Source organism: Accipiter gentilis, chromosome 21 (assembly GCF_929443795.1).
Source record: "Accipiter gentilis chromosome 21, bAccGen1.1, whole genome shotgun sequence".
Classification (NCBI taxonomy): Eukaryota; Metazoa; Chordata; class Aves; order Accipitriformes; family Accipitridae; genus Astur; species Astur gentilis.
In genome coordinates, this window is record NC_064900.1 from 3936402 (window position 1) to 3958579 (window position 22178).

The window sequence follows — 22178 nt, forward strand, 5'->3', positions numbered from 1 at the left end:
ACATCCAGTGTCAATCTGCTGGAGGAATTCCCTTTGGAGCAGAGGTGAAGCCTAACAGTCACAGATCTTTGCTACTCATGCCACAGACAGATAAAATATATGGGTCTGGGGCTAACGAGGCAACACTTTTTGTGAATAAAAAGCCTTTTTGTTCCCTTTTTGATAGCAAAAAGAGGAGAAAATGAAAATTGGATTGTATCTATTTTTAGGCAGATTAAAAAGTTATTCAGACTAGAGAGAAAGGGCCTCAAAAATAGCTTGAGTGATATGAAAGTGGAGCATTTGCTGAAGATCTACCAGAATAAAAAGAGGGCAGGAGCCTGGGAAACCAATTTTGAAGTAGCTGTGCACCTTTCATTTTTACAGCCCTGTCTGATGTGTGCCTGCTTTAAAACACACTCTGATGCCAGTGGAAGCCTGCTCCTGCACCCCAAATCCATGGGGTCCTTCAAAGGCAACCAACCAGCCTGGTGTGTGCCTGGTCATCCCACAAACTCGGTTGTGCATTTTACAGCCTAACCATTCAGCAAAAGCCTAGCCAGCCAATGCCACCCACTGTGACACAAGTCTTGAGTCTCCCACTAAAAGCAATCAGACGTATCCAGGTTTGTCACATCTCCCTCCAAAAAATGACCGTCCTTGAAGGGTGCCTCAGTAGGGAGTGAATTTCTGAGGCTGCCTTGCTCTGGCTTCTACCCAGATTTCTCAGGCTTTGTCATTAGGACATCAAGTTGCAGGCAAATGTTGAAATTTTGAAAAGGCATGGCCAGAAACTAAGGGGAGGCTTTGGAAATAAGACGGACTTGGAAACTGTCACCCACAGAGGTGCAGCCATTACGTCATGGGCTGTTCAGGTTGGAAGTGAAAGCCGAGGGGATGTGTGCTCCTAAGTCACTCCAGAGATGGATATAATTGCTAAGTAATGCTTGTCTTTTGCCCCAAACATTGAAAAATCCAGCCATACAATGGGAACAGCTGGCTGGGGAGAGAGTTGCACACACCAAGAAAGGACATCACCTCTTCCCCGCTGTGGATGGAGCAAGGCTGCAGTGGAGCAACATGTAAGGAGTTGGCCTGATAAGGCCACGTGTCTGCACATCACTTCGGCGGTGGGGGGTGCTGGGGGAAGACCCCTGGCCTCTGTCAAGCTCATCTCTGCCAGCCCCTCAGTGTGCCTTCTCCGGCGGATCCGCGCCAGCTCCGGTGATGGCTTGCGGCCAGCTGGCCTTCCTCCACCTGCCTGTCGCTGCCAGTCATGGGGCAGCGGTGACAACCCGGTCAGAGGAGGGGAAGAGTTGAAAAAGCGTGCCACCGAACCGTTCTCCCCCCCCAGCGGCACCAGGCAGCAAAGCGGCAGCCGGTCCTGAGCTCCTGGGGAAAGGGGAATGGGTCATCGTTCCCGGGAAACAAAGAGGAAGGAATATACTGGGAAATGCAACAGGGTTGTGTGAAAAAAAACCCTCAGGGGCCAGCAGGCAGGTCCCGTTGGCTTGGAGACCAGCAGTAATGGTGGCATCTGTCCATCATCTGCCCTTCATCCCCTTTAGCATGATAAGGTTTTAACCACTCGCCAGCAATGTATGGGGCTCGGTAGCTGCTGTGGGCATGGGAGGTTGCAATGTAAGCTGCCTTCTGCTTTGGGATTACAGGTCCGAGGGCCAGCGATTCTCCTGGTACCCTGCAAGCAGAGAAGGTGCTTCAGAAAAGAGCTTGAATGTCAGCCGGCAGCTCCGGCCGATGCCGCAGGCAGGGAGTCCCACGAGCGCTCACCTCCTTTGCTGCGGAGGAAAGGGGACTTCTCCTCCAGCAGTGCAGAGGAGTCTCTGAAACTGTTTAACCCGAGATCTGTTATCCAAAGCCTAATCACTGTGATGCCCGAGGGGTTACAAAGAGAGATACCCTTATTAAAAAATGCAGTAAATACCTTCTATTTTTGTTAAGCCCTAGTAGGACAGGCTGTGCCTGGGTTCTCTGTGCAAGTGAAGCCTGTCCCTTCGCAAACCCTGCCTGCGTATTCCCAGCATCGACATCTTCCACTCCCTCCCTCTCGCTCGCTCCCTCTCTCTCAGATGATGCAGAGTGCCAGCAAGTCCCTCAATGGTGTCATATCTGTCCTTTTTATTCATTGCAGGGTTTATTTTTAGCCCGAAACAACTGCTTCCTAAAAATGGAGTTCCTAATGACACGGGAGCTGGACACAGCTATGTAAGGTATCCAGGGCTTGGCCTGACAGCTTCTCCTGTCTGTCTCTTTGTTGTAAGCTCAGGACAGCAAAGTTTGCTGCTCCCCACCAGCCTTGCAGCGTTTGGGCTGATCACTAGGAAGGCAGCAGAAAGAGAAACTCGGTTTGAACTTCACCTGGAGCCTTTGGTCTCCCCCCCTTCCCAAATTAAGAAGGAGAGGGACGTTTACCTCCCCTCTGCTGCACTCCAAGGGCTCCCCTATGAAGGCAACTTGCTGGATCCTTGCAGGTTTTTACCTGCTTTTCTGCTGCAAAGCAGAAGAGGGACTGAATTTCCCCACTTACGATGGGAAAGACCGAGTGATCGACCTGAACGAGAAGAACTACAAGCAGGCCCTGAAGAAGTACGACATGCTCTGCCTACTCTTCCACGAGCCCGTGAGCTCTGACAAGGTCTCCCAGAAGCAGTTCCAGATGACAGAGATGGTCCTGGAGGTAAGTGCCGCTGCATGTCCCAGCCGGGGTCGATACCGCGGCGCTGTCTGGAGGTGTGGAGAGGAGCCATGGGACAGGACAGTCCAAGGGTCTTGTGTAGAACCAGGGACAGGCGGGAGAGCACCCAAAAATTCGGGTTTGTTTGCCTGGGTTTGAGTTACCCCCTGAGTTCTGCAAAGCCCAGGAAAAAGCCTCTGTTGTGCTTTTCCGAGTTGTTTGCTGGGAAATAGCCTTTCTGTATTGCGCGTCAGAAACCCAGGCAATAGCCAGTAACCTTGCAAACCTCAGCAACATGAACTCAGCTCAGCTGAGCTTTCCCAAACCTCAACACAGACCTGAACCCGAAGCTTGACATTTTTAGATCCTTTCTCATTCTGTGCAAGCCAGTATCCCCCTTGTATTCTGGATTCAGTCCCATTTTCTGTCCCACTAGGAGTAATCAGCCAAGAAGCGTTAGCAAACTGTGCTGCAAATGGGCATCCTAGCTCCCCATCTCAAAAGCTCCCCGTTGGTACAGCATTAAATCCCTTTTTGTTTTTCTGACACTTGATTGCCTGCTTGGAATCAGTCTGTAGCCTCTTGTTAATGCAACTATTCACTTCTATGCTGGAAAAAAAGTGTTGTTAATTCTTTGGTGAAAGAGTGATTAATTAATCATCAGTAAAATAAATCATGGTAAAAATTGTGAGGTAGATTCACAGCATTCTTTCTTGTAGTGTAGCTGTAATCTAGGGAATCATACAGCTGCAAGCCTGGATTGTCAGGTGCTTGTTTCCTACCAGGGGCTTAGAAATATTCCCTCTTAACTAAAAGACACATTTAGAAAGAAAGTGAGAATTGCAGAAGAAACACATAAGCTTTATTTATCAGAACCAGAGAGAACATAGATTGCACTCCTAGGAGTATAGCAAATGTGAACTAGAAAATACACTTGCTGAGGGCTAGGACCTGAAAAAGTTTAATGTCAAGTTCAAAATCTACTGACCTCCTCAGCAAGCCTGACAACAAGAAAGATTCAAAAACTAACCAGATTTTACTCACCTGTCAGGAGACAGTTACTTGCTCCAGGTGAGCAATAAAATAACATTTGACAAAGAAAACAAAAAATAACACTGGAACTCCAGTTGAAATGTTTATGGTTGGTAGTATAATTGCATTGTTATTTAATAGGATAGCTATTTCATGCTCAAGAGATGGCAAGCAGTTGCTAAATACATATTTATAGAAATCTGACAGAAGCAGGTATCTGTTGGGTACTATCAGTTTTAGTCCCCATGACACCTATACGCATGTTAACAACCAGCCATATCAAGGGTGCGATGGCTACAATACAACCTGGCTTAAAGCTTTTATTTTGCAGGGTTCGATTCAGCAGCGAGTATATTAGCTTAGGACTCTGGTGATTTGGTTTCCATTTGCCTCTCTGCCATGGACTTCTTATGTGACCTTGGGCAAGAGATTGAGGATTAGATCTGCAGCAGACTTTATATAATTGTAGTGTTCCAGTCCACTAACGCTCAGCTACCAGCTAACCGTGCCACAGCGCAACCAGCACTTGTGGCTTTGACCTCAAAATTTCCCAACCAGTTGCAATGCTGATTCAGTGCATGTCTCGAAGTTTCACGGTCCCCCCCTTGGACTGGGAACTGCAGCAGCAGCAATCTGACAGCCCAAGCACAAAAGCAATCTGCAGACTGAGCACTCCTTTGCCTCTGTCACTTGGGGGAATCGGACAAGGAGAGGGTCTCAGAAGGCAACAGAGAAGATAGGATGAGTCTTATCCCGCATGGGACACAGCCCAGAAAGGTGCTAATGCTCCCAGTTTCTGTACTAACTCAACCATGGGAGCACTCGTGAAAGGAGTGGGCAAGCCAGGGGTTGTAATCTGCTCCCTCTTGTGACGGCGTTCACCTCCCTCACCTCAAACCAGAACGTGTTGTGCCATGGGGGTCACTCTCAATCTCCCCTGCCGGACCTCATCCAGCTGTGGGACTTCGCTGCACCAGGACAGGGAGAGGGAAAGAAAAGCCTGGAGTGGCTCCGTGGCTGAGGTGTGGAGCCATTCACCCGCGAGATGAGCTGCCTGGGACCAGTCTCCCTGGAGGCAGTCAGCAATTGAACCCAGCTCTCCCATAATTTGAGCAACTACTCGGAGTAGTGAGGTGCTGGGTAGGCACAGGAGCAGTGACAGGGCCTCTTCTTCCAGCCAAACCTGGGAAAAGTTCACTCAGGAGGGCTTTATGTATCTAATTGCAGTAGAGGATTCAGGGGTTCCCAGCACAGGGTGCTGCGTGTGGTAAGATGCCTTTCTGGAGCATCTCATCTTTTTCCATCTTACTGTACTGAGAATTTACCTACGGACTTACAACAAGAGGTGCTGCTTCCGCAGCCTGGGAAACATCATGCCCTTAGCCTCCCATCCATAAAATAGCACGGGTCTCCATCGCTAGGAGTAATAGGGAGCCTTCATCCAAAACACAGGCAGGTGTGGAGCTAAGCAAAGATCTGACCTGGGTGGTTAAGGGTTGTTATGTCCTATTGCCTGATGAACATGAGTGTGTGTGCACATGGAAGGGAATGGGCTTAATGGTTGTTAAGTCCAGAAAAAACCCAAATGTCTACCCTTTCTGTTTCTCCCACATGTACCTGATAAGAAATTTATAATTCCAAAGACCAGAGACCTGAAGAAATATCTTAGACACAAAGAAAAGAACAAGAGACATCCAATGCCTCGGTTCCTGCAAATTTGCTAGGAGAAACTCCCAGGTGTGCCCAGGTAGCAGATAGTATGGCACGTTGCTGAAGCCAGCAAAAGTCTCAGCAGGGTTGACCAGTTCCTTCTTGACTCTAGATCCATCCACCAGCTCAGACTTCAGCACTTGGAAAAAATCCACAGCTACAAAGCACCCAAGAAGGGCAAGATGGTTGCAGACAAACACTCCTCCAACCTAGAAATATGTTTCTCTTGACCACGAGCATGTTTTCCTTGAAATATGTAGCTCATGGTCAGTAACAAGCTCTGACTGGGGATTTTCCCACAAGTGAGGAGCCCGTGAGGGTCTCTTTCACCTGGGTTCCTCTGGTTTCTAACAGGGGTTGAGTTCATGTGGTGACATTTCCTTCCTTCAGAGCACTTTAGTCTCTTCCCTTTCAAGTCCTTGCTCTTCACAAAACTTGCAATGACTTTTTTATGCTGAGATCCCTGCCTCTGGAAAATTTAGCTGAACAGGGCCAATAGCTAGAAAAATTATTAGGGAAGGGGAGGCAGCTGACAGACAGACCTGGAGGGAGAGAGAAGAGAATCACACACGTCTCATATCCTTAGAAAATCTAGCTGAAAACGTGACAGCACATGAGTAAAGCTAAGCACATATTTAAGGACTTTACCAAACCATAACTACAAAGAGCAGACTGAGGAGAAAGTGATACAACAGGGAAAATTTCCTTCCCAGGACAAAAACCCAGCATGCAGGACAGACTGACACTGTCAAAGCACACCAGCTATCACCAGAAAAGGGATGCCATCATTAAGCTGATATTACAGTGGGACAGCACACAGCGCCTTCAGTTCCCCGCACCCAGGGGTACTGGGAACTGTGACCAGATTGCCCCGCAGCCCAGGGTCCCTTTCCAGTTTAGAAACGGAATGAGGGCGAAGACCACCACGAAGCAGCCCTGACAGCTCCTGCCACCTACACTGTTGGGTGCCACCTGGTGAGGACACGGTCTGGGGACAACCGAGCCCCTCTGGGAGCAACAGCAGCTTCTTTGGACCATCCTTTGTGCACAACAACAGCTCCAAGGATGGCAGTGACAGCCCCTCAGGTCGGGGTGGGAAAGCTGGGGGCTGTTGGGTTAGTCTGTCAGGAAAATAGTCAAAGCAACGGTCGGAGATCCAAGCTGCCTACTGCTTTGCTGGCTAGGGTGGAAAAGGATCGGTTAAGGATTGTAATAAGACAGAAACCCAGGGCAGAGACAGCATGAGCACAGGGTGCTTCACAGCTCGGGTTAAAGGGCTCTTCTCCTTTGCTTGCCTTTCTCCTGTGTCTCCACTCTGCACCGACTACTGAAAAGCACCTGCAGCTGGAGTAGGGAAAAGCCTCTGTACTGGGCAATGCAGAGGTTGAAGCAGGCTGTCCCAGAGCTAACAGTAGCTATTCCTACTCTGCGGTGATGTTTACAAGAGTCCTGCACACCTTGTGAGCTGAGCACAGTGAAGAAGAAAATGAAAGAGCCAGGCATGAGGCTTCACAATAAGTGTTTAACAGACAAGTAAGAAAAAAAGCTACTTGTCCTAAAAGGTCTCAGCTGTAATGAAGAAGGGGCAAAAGAGGAAAAGACCAAAGCAGTGAAGCTGAGAAGTATCTATTCTGCTTTTCTTCTCCTCCTTAGCTCCCCTACTATATTTCGTCCTGTCTCATACCACCACTTCTCAGACCTTCTCCCCTCTCCCTCTCATCTCTGAACCTCCTAAATATTGGGATAGTTTTGCTTTCCAGTGGGTGGGCCCCTGTCTTTAGGAATCATGCAACAAGAATAATGAGCAGTGGAGTTAGGGGCTTTCCTTTTGCACTTGAGAAGCTCTCTTCAGCATCGCAGCAGGCTGCCTGCAATGCAGACCGTTGTCTCCATTGCTGTGTCCCTGCTGAAACTCGCTTAATCCTGGCTCCCCTGTCATTCTTGCCTTGTCATCTGTGTGTATGTGTAATATCTTTAAAAAAAAAGACGTTCGTCAAGCCCAGATATTTTAGGCCCTTCAATGCGACAGTGCCCCTGGGCTGAAAATTCGTGAAGTGCCCTAGCACAAACCAGTCTTGATTAGAGGTAAGAGAAGAGGGACGTGGTACTCCCCTTTCCAGATGAGGTCTAGGATCAGCCCAGCCTCTAGCAATAAATGGCAGAACAAAGTGAAGGTCCTTAACATATTTGGCCAATTCTGTAACACAAGGGAAAATTTCTCCTACAAACCTGGGAACATAAATCCCTGAGATTACATTGCATGAGATCCTCCCAATGCCCAACCACAGCCAGTAGCTGTGGTGTGAGAGGGAAAGATAGATTTTGAATCTAGTAAAAGGCAAGGGTTAAATTGGGTGTAAGGTCTACCTCCCGGTTCACTTGAGAACAAGGATTTATTTTCAGGTGTTGAAAGTACTGCAGCTTTCAGCTCAGGATGGAAAAACTGGTGCAAGGTCAGCTGGTTTTAGGGTAGTTCCACCCACAGGGTCTTGAAATCTCTTGAGAGCAGATGTTCCCATGAGAGTTCAGAGCCATGTAGCGTATAGCAAAAAGTCCTTCTCTGCTTCTGATGCAACATAGAAAAAAGATTTACAAGTTTAGGTCTGTGTAGTTTATCTCAGAAATTTACAGGAACCAGGAGACAAGATCCTCATTTAACCCCATCTCTAGGTAGAGTACAAATATGAATACAAATACAAATATAAACCCAAGTCTTTTCTTTAAGCATCCTTCTCTGTTTGCTTCACAGACTCAGATTTCCATCTTTTTCTTTGAAAATAGGCATGTTCATGAGACAGTGTCTCGACACAATTTCCTGGGCTGGGTAGACACATTATAGAAGACATGTTCGCTGAGTGTCACAGAAACTGTCAGGTCTCTGGGTATCTACAGAAGAAATCCTCAGGGTGAGAGACGAGGCACACCTGGCTGGATATGTATGTGCAGAAGCCTACAGTACACGTGCCTTATAAATACCTGTAATAAAAGAGGTGGTTTGGTTTCCATGGCTACTAAAGCAGTGGCTTCCAGTATAGATAAGTTAATGCAAAAATAAGGAAGGAAGGGAAAGAAAAGGAAAAAGTGTGCACTGATTAGTTTGCCCTTTGAGACCATGTAAGTAGGTCTCAATTCATCAACAGCCAGCAGAGAACTGATTTTTAGCAGTAGCACCTAGGAGGATTTCACTCACTGACATACCAGTCACAAAAACAAGTTAAAGAGAGCTCCCCATTTCACAGATGGGCACATTGACATCCAGGGACAAGTATGTGCTTTGGTCTTTCTGTATAACGGTGGCAGAAACAATTTCCAAGGCTGCTTTACCTGTTACTGCCTAGTTTCTTTCTTTGAAGTCTCTCTGTCAGTTCCCAGCAGTGAGTTGGGACTGGCTGCATGAGCAGCATCTAGCATAAACCCCCACTTTCAACGCTATATCACTCTTTGAAAGGCACCTTTCTCAGCAGCTAAAGTATGATCCAAGAGAGGTAGACTGACAGCAGTTCTCAGAGCAGAGACCAGCTGTAATCCCAGGGTCTAAAGCTGGTTTCATCCAGAGACCCAACTTTTATCCAAATGTCACCCAGAGACATGGCAGACCACTTGCTGACACAGTGTGAGGACAAGGCTGCTTAGGCTTTGCTTTCTTGGCCCTGAAGTGAGAAGCTCTTCTGGCTGTCCAGCTGTTGCAGCCAACATCTGTATGTACCATGCATGACCTTAAGCCAGACGGAGACTCATTCTGTGTCACTCCTCCCTTCAGAACTGCAATTGGGGAAAAATGTTGAAAAGCCCATCCTCTTAGGTCTTGGCCATCCTGCCACGCTAGTCAGCTTCCCAAAAAAGTGTCAGCGAGGGTTCCCAGCGCCTTTCTGCTGGGCTGGTTCCCAGGAGGCAGCATCTCACTCTTGTATAATGAGGTGCCTTTGCCCCGTCCTGAGTGGGGGGTCCTCAAAAGGACTAGCTTGAGCTCACACTCGCCTACTCAGTGGACATGTGTGGCTTTTATAGTTATCATTTCATGTTCGCCACCCCGGACTTTGACATTTCTCAGGAACCTGCCTGCGGGCTGGGGCAGCTGTCACTCTGCGAGGCAGAGGGGGCACAGTGGGCCATGCCGTGCTCGCCCACCATGACCTTACTCCAGAACTTGGTCTGCCAGTGCCCTTCATCTAAAAGCAAACTAATCAAAACCTGTGACTGCCCTTCCTTCATGCCTGAGCTTCATTTGTGGGGAGAACGTAAAGGGGATACAATAATTCTCTTTAAACACCCAAGAGGGAGGAGAGCTATTTAAGCACAAAGCCTAAGGACAAATGGGCTATGAATAAACCAAGTCTGGAAACTAGGAAGTCCCTAATCACCAGAGGAGGAAGACGTCAAGGGGAGAACAGCCCAATGAGTTTTAAATGGACATTGACCAGGTTGTGACAGAGATTGAATGACATGGTCTCGGGTTTGATGACCAAGGATGTCCTTTTGCAGCCTCTGTCCCGAAATAACAGGCACCCAGGCAAGCAATCTATTGCCTAGGAAAGAAGTGACTTAGCAAGGTCCAAGTTCTCCTTTTTTATTTTCCTTTGCACATTGGGATTTACCTACATACATGAGAAAAAAACCCTTGCCCGAGGAAATAGAACAAGCAGTGGCAGTGAAGAACTGAATTCCCCAGGGGGGGCCCGCAGAGCAGGCGTTTGCTCCTCCCCTCCCCGGCTCCCCGGGACGGCCAGTGCTCTCTCCTAAGCAGTGCTGATGGTGCTCATTCCTGCGCGCTCTCTGGCACAGCTTTGGCGAAGCTGCCGTACATGATACGTCTTTTTTCTGGGAACCCTCTGCGGCCCTGGCAGGAGACGGACCGCCGTCAGCTAGCAGACCTCTGACACCTCGAACCTTGCGCAAAGGGGGCTGTGTATTTTTAAAGCTTTCCTCAGTTCTTATTTCTCTCTGCTCACTCCTTGGGTAAAAGGCCTTTCTTGTCTCAAGGACCCCTCCATTCCCGCAGGGCCCCCCCCTCGCTGATCCATCCTGTGGATGCAGGGTGGGAGCTCCTGGCTCTCGCCTGCAGCATCCTGGAATCTCCGGGGTTTCGGAGGCACTGGCTTACACCCACTTTGTCAGAAACTTGAGAAATCTGGCTTGTTCCTGGGAGCTGGAGGCGTAGGAATGACATGGGCAATGGTCTGCGGAGGTGAACGGGATGAATATCAAGCATTCTTCCCTCCTCCAGCGCCCACTGAAAGGAGCCAGCTTGTGCCCTGCACGGGCTTCACGTCAGCATCCAGCCTTCGGTTTCAAAGCAGAATCTCTGAGGCCAGAAAGACAAGAAGGCAGCGATGGTCTCACTTTTGTCAAGGACAGCCCCCAGATTGCACCTCTGGTCTCTGTTTTCATAGAATCACAGAATCATTTAGGTTGGAAAAGACCTTCAAGATCGTCGAGTCCAACCATCATCCATGCCCACTAAACCATGTTATGGAGTAAAATTTTGTCGAAGAGGAGCTTAGCAGGGCAGCCCCCAGGCACCGTCCCAGACCCCACAACCTGGGTCAGCCCATGCATGCGCCCACGCACACCCCGAGCTGTCCTGGGTGGGCAAGCTGCCCACCTGAGTCGGCAAAACGTCTGTGATGCAGAGCCAGCGAGGGCTGGCCAGGAGCAGCGGCAGGTGGCCCCCGCACCCATGGGTGCTCAGTGGCACGGGCATCGGCCCCCCGTTAGCTCGTGGCTGGGGAGGCTGCGCTTTGGCTTACAGCTAAAATTAGGGATGCCTGGTGCAGATAAAAATACAACCCTAACTATGCAAAACCTTTAGGGAGGCAGCCAAAGAGCACATCGTACGTCTGACCGGGCTGAGCGGCCGCGCAGCAATTAAAGCCCCGGGGCGGCGTTCTTGGAGCGTTACCTGTGAAAGCCACCTCCGCAGGAGTGACCTTTGGGTGTTCCATATTTGGGGACTTGCCTTTTAGTCCGAGGAGCAGTGACCCCCCTGGGAGGGCAGGTTCAGCAATAAACAGCCTCTCTGGGCAGCTCAGGTGGTGGAAAAGGGCAGGAAGGTGGGACTGGTCCCTGCTGCCAGCAGGGTGGTTTTTCTAGTGGCAGCTGCTCAGCAGGCTTCTGCCCCTTCTCTTTGGTCACCGTGATGCTTCAGGACCCCTAATTCACCAGCCTGAATTATGCAAGAACCCAAAATGTTGCTAGTGGGATATGCAAGGGGATGCTAGAGGAGACAGCATGGCAATAGGAAGGAGAGATGAGCCCCTCTGCTCTCCAACAAACTGCCCGACAGCTCAAACAACAGAGAAGTCAACCGTAGCATGAAGGCATGAGTCCTGCATAAGGATTCAAAGCTTTTGGGGAAATACCCTAGACTTTTGCCATCTCCTCCTGCTGGCTGCAAAAATAAAAACCTAACAATTGGGGATGTAAAATCATCGTCGTTACATCAACCAGGTTCTGACCATCAACGTGAACTGCAGCTTTAAAGAGAGGAGGAGAGAAACAGTGGAGAAGTGTAGATTGCTTGAGGGACGTTCCCTCATCCTCTCCAGTTTGCTCTCCTCCTTGCATTGCTTGAGTTTTATACTTCCCCTGCTGCCAGCTAGGGAAACAGAAAGCTCCCCATGCTTAAGAGAAGTTTACTTGTGACGGCTCTCGTAGAGACCCAAATGTCCCCAGCGCCCTGCCTGCCAGCCTGAGCGGCTGGGGAAGATGAGCCTTACTGTCTGTAGGAGCTTCAGGCAGGTGCTAGAGAAGTGGGAAGAAAATCCAGGCCAGCAAGCCGTAATGTCACGCCACTATGAAAACTGACCATGCTGAGACACCCACCCCTCCCACCCCCCTTTGTAACCCTCTCTGCTGGATTTTGCCTGCCATTTAACAGCAAAACTGACACCAAATGCAGGGTTTGGCACAATCAGTGTCTGCAGCTGGAAGAGGAGTGTGGTCAGGCAGCCGGTGATGCTTCTGCTGCTCTATAACCCAGGATTTCAGAATGACCCCGTGGGACTTCTTAAATCTCCCAAAAGCTTCCCAGCATCACAGCTAGGTTCAGATAGGTATAGTAGGTGTGAAGCTGAGATGTTCCCGCAGGGAGTTGTTTCTTTCCATCCCCAATATTCAGGTTGCCTGTAACTGTTGACACCATCCAAGACGAGGTGGTCCTTAAGCTTCACTTTAGGCTGGCACCTATTAAACATCTCAGAGTGCCATGCCCTCGCTCATGCTTACCCAAATTCAAATATGGCTATTACCTGAGGGAAGTGGGAAAAAGGAGGGGTGCTCCCAAACTCACACTTCCTTTTCCCAAGGCTGCACAGGACACAGCTTGTGATCCTGTGGCTAGAAAGTGTGCATTGCAAAGGCTTCATGCGTGTAAGAGGAAGGCTGCAAAATGTGCATGGGATATGAGCTTACAAGCTACTGAGATCTTTGCTCATGCTCTCAGCCAGCTCTGCCTGCCCAAAGCTCCTGCTGTACCTCAAGGACTGCATGACCAGTTAGGTCCAATTCTTCCAGGGCAGTTTCTCTCCTCCATCTCCCCATGCAGCTGTTGAAGCTAAATTACTCACTATAGAGGCTGACACAAAGACAAGGGCTCTGGCTGGCCAAGACTTCAAGCGATATGAATTTAAAGGGAGGAGGAGGAGGAGGAGGAGGAGGGGCTGTGTTCTTATATTACAGCCACCTCTGTCCCAAGGTCCTGAGCCAAGAGGATTGTCAAGATTAGAAACATTATCTGCATTCAAATCCCACTAGCATTATGGAATCAGAAAATACTGTAAGGGGATATATAAATGCTTGATACTGTAATGAGCAGGGGGCAACTAGCCAAGCTGCTGTGCTTCTGGCATACTCTATATTTTGCTGCCTTATGGGGTTCAAAGATAGGTGTGGGAATACGTCCTCACCTAAGCACTGGTCAGACTCACCTGCTGCAGTGGAAAGCAGGGAAAGCAAGGGCAGGAGCAACGTCCAGCCCCTGCAGAACTTGCCCTTGAAAAAGCCACCATAGGTCCTGACACCCTGCAAAGGTCTCCTGCCTCCAGGCGCTGCCACAGAGAGCTCCCGAGAGTCTCACGTTGCACGAAGATTTCCCCAGTGCGAGACTCTGCGGATGGGCACAGGCTGTACCGCTCACCTTGTTATCTCACCAGCGTGAAAGTCCCAGCGAAGGAGGCCGGCTGCCCGCGTAGCTCTCGGCTCCGTCCCCGCAGGCTCCCGCCGTACACGCGCACGCTGCCGCACACCTTCTCTACCAGGATGAGCCTCTTCAGAGGAACACCTCCAAACGCTCGTACCCCCAGTACGTACACCTCCTAGAGGTGGTCTCGCTAGACACAGTGACACCAGCCCTCCCACACCAACAGGCACACCTCCAGCATTACCGTGACCTTTTTTGCCTCCCGAGCCCTAACGAAGTGCGCGCTCCCAGTCTCACACAACGAGGCTTTCATCCCATCACCCACGTTTTCTTTGCACGTTTAGTCTTTCCCAGCAAGCTCCCATGCTCACAGCTGCACCCACACCCATCCGAAGAACTACCTTGTGCGCGTTGCGTGCTGACATACGTTACTCCCGATCAATGCTTCCTCTCTTGCAAACGCCCAACCGCTTGCCTGTAGCGGGTGTTGCAGCTTTTTCTGCACATTTCTGAGCTTCTTCAAACACCCCCAAGAAACCCTAACCATCTCCTGCGTGCAGGAGTCAAGAACAGTTGGGCTTAAACTGCCTTGACTTTGTCTGGCACGTGGCTAACGTAGCTGTAAGTAAGTAGCTAGATGAAGTATGGACCGGACTGGACATGACTGAAGTCTTCTTGCCTTGGGCTTTCTGCGTTTTACCTCTTATCAAAATGCAGCCAGAGCCTCAAGCATAGACTCCGAGGAACTTCTTGCTGGTCTACACAACTGCCAGCAACTGAGGACATACTGACAATGTCCCTGAAAGCTGAAGATCCTACAGGCTCCATCACTTTGTCCAGTAAAACAGATCCCCGTAATGGGGAACAGAAAACAGCTTTTCTCACCACTGCCAGCTTGCAGATGTTAAGGGAGCGCACAAGATGTGTCCATCTCTCCCTGCATTATTGGATACCAGCTGCTCTCAGGTGTTCTAACGTGGATGGCCGTGCCCTGCACCGGGAGGTGGGATGCTAGACCGGTCAGACCAGTGCTCAGATGCCTTATCAATGGATGTGCAAACACGGACCAGTGCTCTGCCCCATTCAGGCAGTATCCATTGTAAACTCAAGCCCTGAACGTGCAGCCCCACCTTTATTTCAAATCATTGCCAGAGAGCAAGGAAAGAGCAGTGAGATCACCTGTTCCCTGCATAACTCGAGCACCTCTTTTGCCTCACATGGTGGCATTTTCCCCCAAAGACAACAGGCTGAGTAGCCGCAGGGGGATCAAGGTTGCAGTGATGCTCTGGTGGAGAATATGTCCTTCTGGAGGGCTTCGGGACAGGCCTGGGGACACCTATTTGGTGGAAAGGAGAATACAACCACGTTCTCCGTCGCTCCCCTTCACCCAAGCAAGGTCCCTGAGTCCTGATCGCCGGGGTGCCCGCCGTCATCCCCCCCAGGATTTCGGGGAAAGGTTGTGCGCTGCCAGCATGGGGAGCTGGCCAGCCCCACGACGATGTGCGGGCAAGGGGGCTGCCCCACAGTTTTTGCCCCCCGACGCCTTTAATCACCACTCGCTCTCGCGGCGGCCGGGCGCAGGCGGAGGTTATTTATAGCGGGAGAGCCAAGGGGCCGGGCACCACTGGGTGACATTCAAACCGGCTTTGAAGCTGGGAGGAGGGTGCCAAAATGGGTCCGGGGAGAGGGTGGTCCTCATAAATCAGCCCGCCATCTCTCTGGCCATGGTTTTTCTTCTGCTCTCCTGCAGCCTCCTGCCACCGAGCGCAGGCAGCTGTCCCCTAATAGGGACATTCCCATCCCGGAGACCCTTGAACCCCTCGTCCCCATCGTCCCCCAACATCCAGCAGGGTTGAGGGGGGGGACACAGCAAGAAGACCATCATCATCAGAGGCGTTTGTGGAGAAGGGAGGGAAAAGGAGGGGGACGGGGCTCTTACAGCCGCTTGGTGGTCTCAGAGCATTGTTACTGCCTTGTAGGGTCTCTGGTGTGCTTGTGGTGGGGCTAAGTCAGTCATCTGGTGAGTAAGTAGGCTCATTTCCCAGGGTCACTGCATCTCTACAGAGCCCAGCTGGAATTCACAGGGTCTCACCCGGGGCCGCTCCCACCACGGGGCACTTGCAGAGCGTCTCTCCTTTCCTCACATATCTATTTTCACAAAACAGGCAGGAACTCGATATCTTCGAGAGGCCCCTTCGTCAAAAATGGTGGAAACGGGGGGCGGGGGGGCAATGGTTTTGCAAAACTGTGAGGAGCCAAACGCGAGCGTGTCTATGATTAGACTCATTTATTTAGGGAAAAGAGGGGACCAAGAACTGGGGGGGTGACCACAGCCTGGACAGGAGACATGACTTAAAGCATTTCATAGGAGAAGGGACCACTTTTGCAAAGCCAGGAGTCCCTCTGCTTTATTTTGCTGGGAGCCTGCCTTGGCCACCGCAACACATGTATGAAGGAAACGTGATGCTGCAGTGCCCTGCATCCCCTCCAGTTTGCAGCCACTGCTGCCTGACACCAAGCACTTCCAGAGTTAAAATGTCCACGGTGCCCACATGTCACGTTCTCCCGCAGGATGCCACCGAGGCACAAAAGAGGAGGCAGCTTTTGCTTCGTGTCGGTAGCACAGGTCTTTCTCCCAGCCGTGGCCACTGCTTTGGTGTCCCCGATTCGGTCAGGAGCCCTCTCCCGATGCCAGGGTGTCAAACAGCATTTAACAGCACACGGTATCGCCAGCAAACTCGGTGCTGTGACACAGTGGGAAGAAACCCAACCCTTGTGACCTCTGGGCAGCGTTATCTCAGCGAGGAGGCAGCATGTGATGCATCCCACCCATCGGTGCTGTCCGAAAGCGGAATATGGGTCACTTGTGCCTGTTGTGCCATGCTAGCAGGGCACGATGCCCTTTAGCCACCCTGTGGTGTTAATGCTGGTAACGTTGGGCTCTCTGGTTCCTCCCACAGCTGGCAGCTCAGGTCCTGGAGCCCCGGAGCATCGGCTTCGGGATGGTGGACTCCAAGAAGGACGCCAAACTTGCCAAAAAGTTAGGTGAGTGCCATATCTGATATCTCTGGAATAGCTTGGAGAGAGTGCGGGAGTGATGCCCAGCAGCCAGCCCCATAGAGGACAGCCAAATCCTTGTCACCAGGATGGGGGGGTGATGGTGGCAATTGCACACTGACCACCTGCCCACCCCAACGTGGGCAGGATCAAGGCGGGGGGCAAGGATTGGAGGGATGAGCCGAGACCCTTCCAGCAAAATCTTCTTGGCTGAGAGTGCCAAAACAAAACCAAACCAACTCAGAAAGAAAGCCAATTCATAGTGATGATAGGGTGGAAGCTCCTAACTTGCTGAGCAGAAACTGTAAATAGGTGCCACGGAGTAACTCCACGCTTTCCTACACAGAGACAGGTCTGACACAGCAGCGCAGAACCGAAACCTACCGGGAAATCACGTAGGCCCCCAAATGTCACCAGCCCCATGGCAGGGTGACCCCTGGCCACTAATGGGGGAGCCACAGCCTTGCAATGGTTTTGCAATGGTGCCAACCCTTCTGACTTGCTCCCCAGAGCAGAAGAAACCTGCTGTAAAGCTGAAAGGCTGCTGTGTTGCCCACCCCTGGAAACAGCTGCCTTCCAGGGGCTGGCAATCCCTTCATATTTTAGCCCACAAAGCAATATGGAAATACTATGACATATAAATACAACAGCACACAAATATACCACTAGGCTTAAGGTCAGAGACTGTTTAAGCATACCAGACTGTATACCAGATTGTAGTTTTCTTTCCTAAATGTGTGTGCTGGTGGAAGCTAAACTAAAGCTGAGAGCTTCTGCCTCTGCAAAAAGGAACAAACTACCAACCAACTTGGCCTGGTGGTACCCTGCCATCATCCACTGTGGGAGCTCAGTGCTGCTGATTTTGGAGCCTCCAGCGAGATGCTGTGGCACCCCGTCTTCAGTCCAGTGATCTACCACTCAAATCTGCCAGCCTGCCATCTGCAGCATCTCTACCATAGGTTTCTAACCCTTTTGTCAAGGCTAGCTAAGCCTCAGAGAGTGAAGCTTGGTTTGACTTTCAGGTCACTGTTTATGCTCACATAGTTCAGCCCTCTCTGGGCAGAAAACACAACCCCCATCAAAATCCATTTTCCATCTCATGACAGGTTGTTAAAATTTGGGATGTCAGGTAGAGCCCAGTATTATTTACTGCAAGAGAGACAGCCAAGCTGAAACAAGTCCCTGATACAGAATTTTTCCAGCTGAGGCCAAACTGTGACCTGAACGAAAAGTTCAACATTTGGGAAGAAGCTAGCACAAGTTCTGGCTGAGGTCTGTCCCTCATGCTGTGAAACATCAGTCAGGAGAACACTCGGGGTGTTTCTAGCTGGGCCAACACAGAGAATCAAAAATTGCATTTTCCCAGGAGGTGTTGCTAGAACAAACAAGCAAGATATACTCTGTAGTAAAAATGCTTTTAGTGACGTGTTGACCCACATTATGTTTCTTGTCTCCTTCTTTCAGGCTTGGTTGAAGAGGGAAGCCTCTATGTCTTTAAGGAGGAGCGGTTGATTGAATTTGATGGGGAACTGGCCACGGATGTCTTGGTGGAATTCCTCTTGGATGTAAGTACAGATAAGCTCAGAACTAGATAAAGCCTCTCAGAGAAGACCTTGCAAATACTCACTTTGCTAAAAACCGTGGGTTTATCTTTATTTGAAATTCCATCCCTGCTTGCTATACACTAGTAGAGATGACATTTGCCAGCTTCCCAAATACTTGTCTGACCATGAGTTCCCAGGAAAGCTGGTACCTGTATATGCCACCAACCACTTATATCTTAAAGATATTCTGCTCTCTTTCCTGTTTATGGCATATTTCATTGGAAGCAAGCAAAAATCCCACATTAACTAAGTGCTAGTCACCCACCTCAGTTAGCAAGCTGGCGTGCAAACACTTTGCCATTTGCAAAATCCTTCACTCTTTTTTTTTCCCCAAAAAAGAAGAGTTATTTAAAAAAAAAAGTAATCCAAGAAGTAGCGTTCTCATAGAGCAACTAAAAAGAGCTCAATTCATTGAAGAAGGTATGTGCTGCAAACTATTTGCCCATTTCTAGACACAACTGCACAAACAACATAGTGTACTACTGCCTCTTCAGTGAACTTACCAGACTTCACTGCCATGAGTTAGAGAAGATCAAGGCCCCAGGACTTGGTGCTCTCGGGTCATTTTGTGCACAGGCACAACCGTGTACTCGCCTTTGTGCCCAAATGCAAAAGAGAGGCTGGATCCCTCATCCACATGTTGCACTTCTCTTTCTTTACATTTTATTCCTAGGAGAGGCGACAGCCCCAAAACCTGGTCTTTGCTTTGTAGTGAAAACATTTTGCAGCGGCTTGGCTTTCCTTGGAAATGAGGCTCCCTTGAGGAGCAGCCGTGCAATAATACAGATAAGGGAGATAAGGCGAGCAGTGGAGCTGGCAGGGTTTGTTTCCCAGGGTGGCAGGTTGCCTAAATGGTCACCTGCGGTGCAGGAGTGCCGGTGGGACAAGGCATGGCCAGGGAAGAGAAACAGGTCCTTAGGACCTTAGCTCTCCTACGGCAACGTCTGTGGCTGCGTGCATCAGGTATTGTGGCCAAAACACATGCAAGTGGCTTCAGGGACAGAAATGGGCATCTGCCCCACCTGGGAGGGCCACAGATAGATGGAGCAGGACTTTGCTGTGACCCCGGCAGCGGTGGGATCCCTGGTTCCCACGGCTCAGGACACTACGGCAGCAGGGAGATGCCGGAGCATCGCTCGCAAGGGATGCGGCGTAAGGTGCTCTGTGAGTTTTTGCTTGCTGTGCTTTGTGGTGTGCCGCTGAAAAACCGTCTTCTGCGAACAAAGGAAAAGAGCAAGGATTTCTGTTTGTGTGTTTTCCCCTCAAGAGGGAAAATACCCAGCAAAGCAGGGATGTAAAAACAAACACATCCCTGGTGCCTCAGCAGCCTGATCTCAAAGGAAAACAAACCCAGAGGCTTTCTACTCCTCTGTAGGCTGTACAGTGGCCTGCCAGCATTTTTTTTTTTCTAGTGAAACCACACCTGATTTACACCAGTATTGCTGGGGAAAATAATCAGACCAAATCTTTTCACCAGCCGTAGCTAGTTAAGAAAACAGAAACAAACTTTGGATCAACAACAGCCTGAAGCGGCAGATAGGTCTTCCAACTTCCTCATCAACACTGTGACATGTCCGGGGCCAAAGCACGGGTTCAACCCATTCTGCACAGGAGGATCAGCCAGGAAAATTCACATCCAGACTTTCCACTGCTCCAAAACACTGTTTGGCCACCCTCTAGCATGCTGGTTTTAATGTTTTCCAAAAGCAAGTTCTTTGCAGTGACCTCTTCCAGCAAATGACACTTGAAAGCAAATATATCCAACGTTCACAGAAGCTCACAGTCCCCATACCAGCCCCTTTCAACTGCTCTCCCTTCTTTTCAGCCTCTCTAAAGCCAGCTGCAACGGCTACCCCTTATCTCTCATCACAGCAGGTCCCTCAGCATCCATTTAGGTTACCCAGACCCCTCGCAGCCTCAACCTATGCAGTGAACCTACTAATGGCTCCTTCTGAAGGTGACCTACATCTCTCGGTTCCTCACGTTAAGGCAGAGAGCACTAAGTAGGGTTTCCAGCAGCAGAGAAATTGGGTGACCTCTTTCTCCCCACTTAGGCTGCTAGTGACATACCCTGCCAGGCATAGGTTGGTGGTGCAAATCGTTGCGTTATCGAATGCATTTGTCATGGCAGCTGCTAGAAGACCCTGTGGAGATCATAAACAACAAGCTGGAGCTTCAGGCCTTTGACCAAATTGACGAGGAAATCAAACTCATCGGCTACTTCAAAGGAGAAGACTCTGAACGTAAGATATATATGATCCTTGCGGGGCTTGGAGCCTGGCTGGGGGCTCTGGGGGCCGGGCATTTGTCCTTCCCCATGAATGTTAAGGGTGTTAGGGGTATATGTCAGGCTGTGGCAGTGCCAAAATTGCTGGAGGATGAGGTGGGGTGGCAGGCAAGTTCTATGCATGAGCCCATTCCTACACCAACAGCGGTGACCCTTCTGCAAGGTGTCTGCTGGCAAAAGAAGGGGACGATAATCCCAGGGCAGCTGAAGTAAAGTAAGTCTAAGCTCCCCCTCTTATGAGCAGTGTGCCCGAAAGGTCAAAGAAAGAGAGAGGGAGGCAAAGGGAAAGGGGGGGACACACATTAAATACTAACTTGGCAAACGTACAGCAGCAGTAAGCAGGACACCTGAGGGCAGCCCAGCAGAGGCACTGACCTGTTTCTCCTCGCTCTACCCCAAGAGTGAGAAGATGCAGGTCCCACGCCCTGAGGGATGTGCAACTCAAGGACCATTCCTGGCAAAACCATCAGCTTTCACAAATCTGGAGAAACCCTTGCCGGACTCTCTCTGGCAAGCCCCAGCAGTCTCCTCTGCCAGCCCTGCTCTCCAGGCGGTGCTGACGGTGTGCACCCCACACTTGCAAGGCTTACCTTTAGCAAAAAGACAGGTATTCTTACCTGAACAAGACACGTATCACCAGGTCTGATGCATCGCAACAGCCCTCCCACCTCTCCCTTCAGCTTTCTCACCCGCTCAAAATGGGCTGCAGGGCAGCGCTGTGCCCCTAATGCTGTTCGGTAATAAGTATTTTGAAGAAAAGTGGGAAATACCTGTTGTAAAGAGCTCCCACCAGGCTGAGAACATCCTTCCTGACCCCAGCTGAGAACCTGATACCAGTAACAGTAAAAATGTACCTCGTTCCTGCCCCCTCCTCCGGCAGCAGGAGGAGCGTGCCTAATCACGCTTGGTGACTGTTTAGGCAATGGCAGCGATCAGTAATGCTGGAACAACTCCATGTATTTCCCAGGCTGAACTACTGCTTGTGCAAGAAGGCAGCTGTAAACACCCTTATCAACAGGCTGGAGTTTTAACCCTTGAACCTGCTTGACAGGGCTGTTGATTTCAGCCCCAGTTGAGCATGGCATGCTGGGATCTGTAGTTTTTTCTGAGCACTGTGGGGCTGTACAACATGTGTCCTGTTCGCTCCACGTGAAATGGTCCTTGTTTGTAAACCCTGGAAGGGTGGAAGAAACATAGCGCCGTCATCTGATGTATTTTGCAATGATTTGTGTTTGTTCTTCCCTGGTGCCTTCTGTGCTGATCAGAGCATGGCCAGCTGCCTGGGAAATCTTTTCTTCATTCCCCTTTTCTCCTTCCAGATTACAAGGCATTTGAAGAAGCCGCCGAACACTTCCAGCCGTACATCAAGTTCTTTGCCACCTTCGACAAAGGGGTAAGCATCCACGGACCTCTGTGAGAGCTCACAGACTCCACCAACTGTTTTCCAGAAGCTCAGCATGTTCCCAGATTTAATATCTGGCTCCAGCTTCTCGTTTTCAGTGTCCCTGTAATTTGCGGTATTGGTGTCTGCATTTGGATTTGGCCCTGGTACAAGATAAAAGGCTGTTTCTGCAGCGTGGAGGCAGGTCCTGATCTCGGTTTGGAAACCAGCCCCATTAGATTTGCCGGACTTTGACTCTGGCCTTGTTCTGCCTCAGTGCTTGAGACCAGTAGTGT

At 50.2% G+C, this 22178-nt stretch overlaps 1 protein-coding gene across 1 annotated transcript in view; it reads left to right on the forward strand.

The window, feature by feature from the left end:
* Positions 1 to 2298: 2298 nt before the first annotated feature.
* The window catches only part of CASQ2 (calsequestrin 2), a 34159-nt gene continuing 14279 nt past the window's right edge, over positions 2299 to 22178 (forward strand). The window contains exons 1-5 of the mRNA XM_049824551.1: positions 2299 to 2677; positions 16514 to 16598; positions 18075 to 18175; positions 20346 to 20457; positions 21821 to 21894. Of these exons, the coding sequence (XP_049680508.1) occupies positions 2444 to 2677; positions 16514 to 16598; positions 18075 to 18175; positions 20346 to 20457; positions 21821 to 21894 (606 nt within the window). The 5' untranslated portion in view covers positions 2299 to 2443. The remainder of the gene's footprint in view (positions 2678 to 16513; positions 16599 to 18074; positions 18176 to 20345; positions 20458 to 21820; positions 21895 to 22178) is intronic.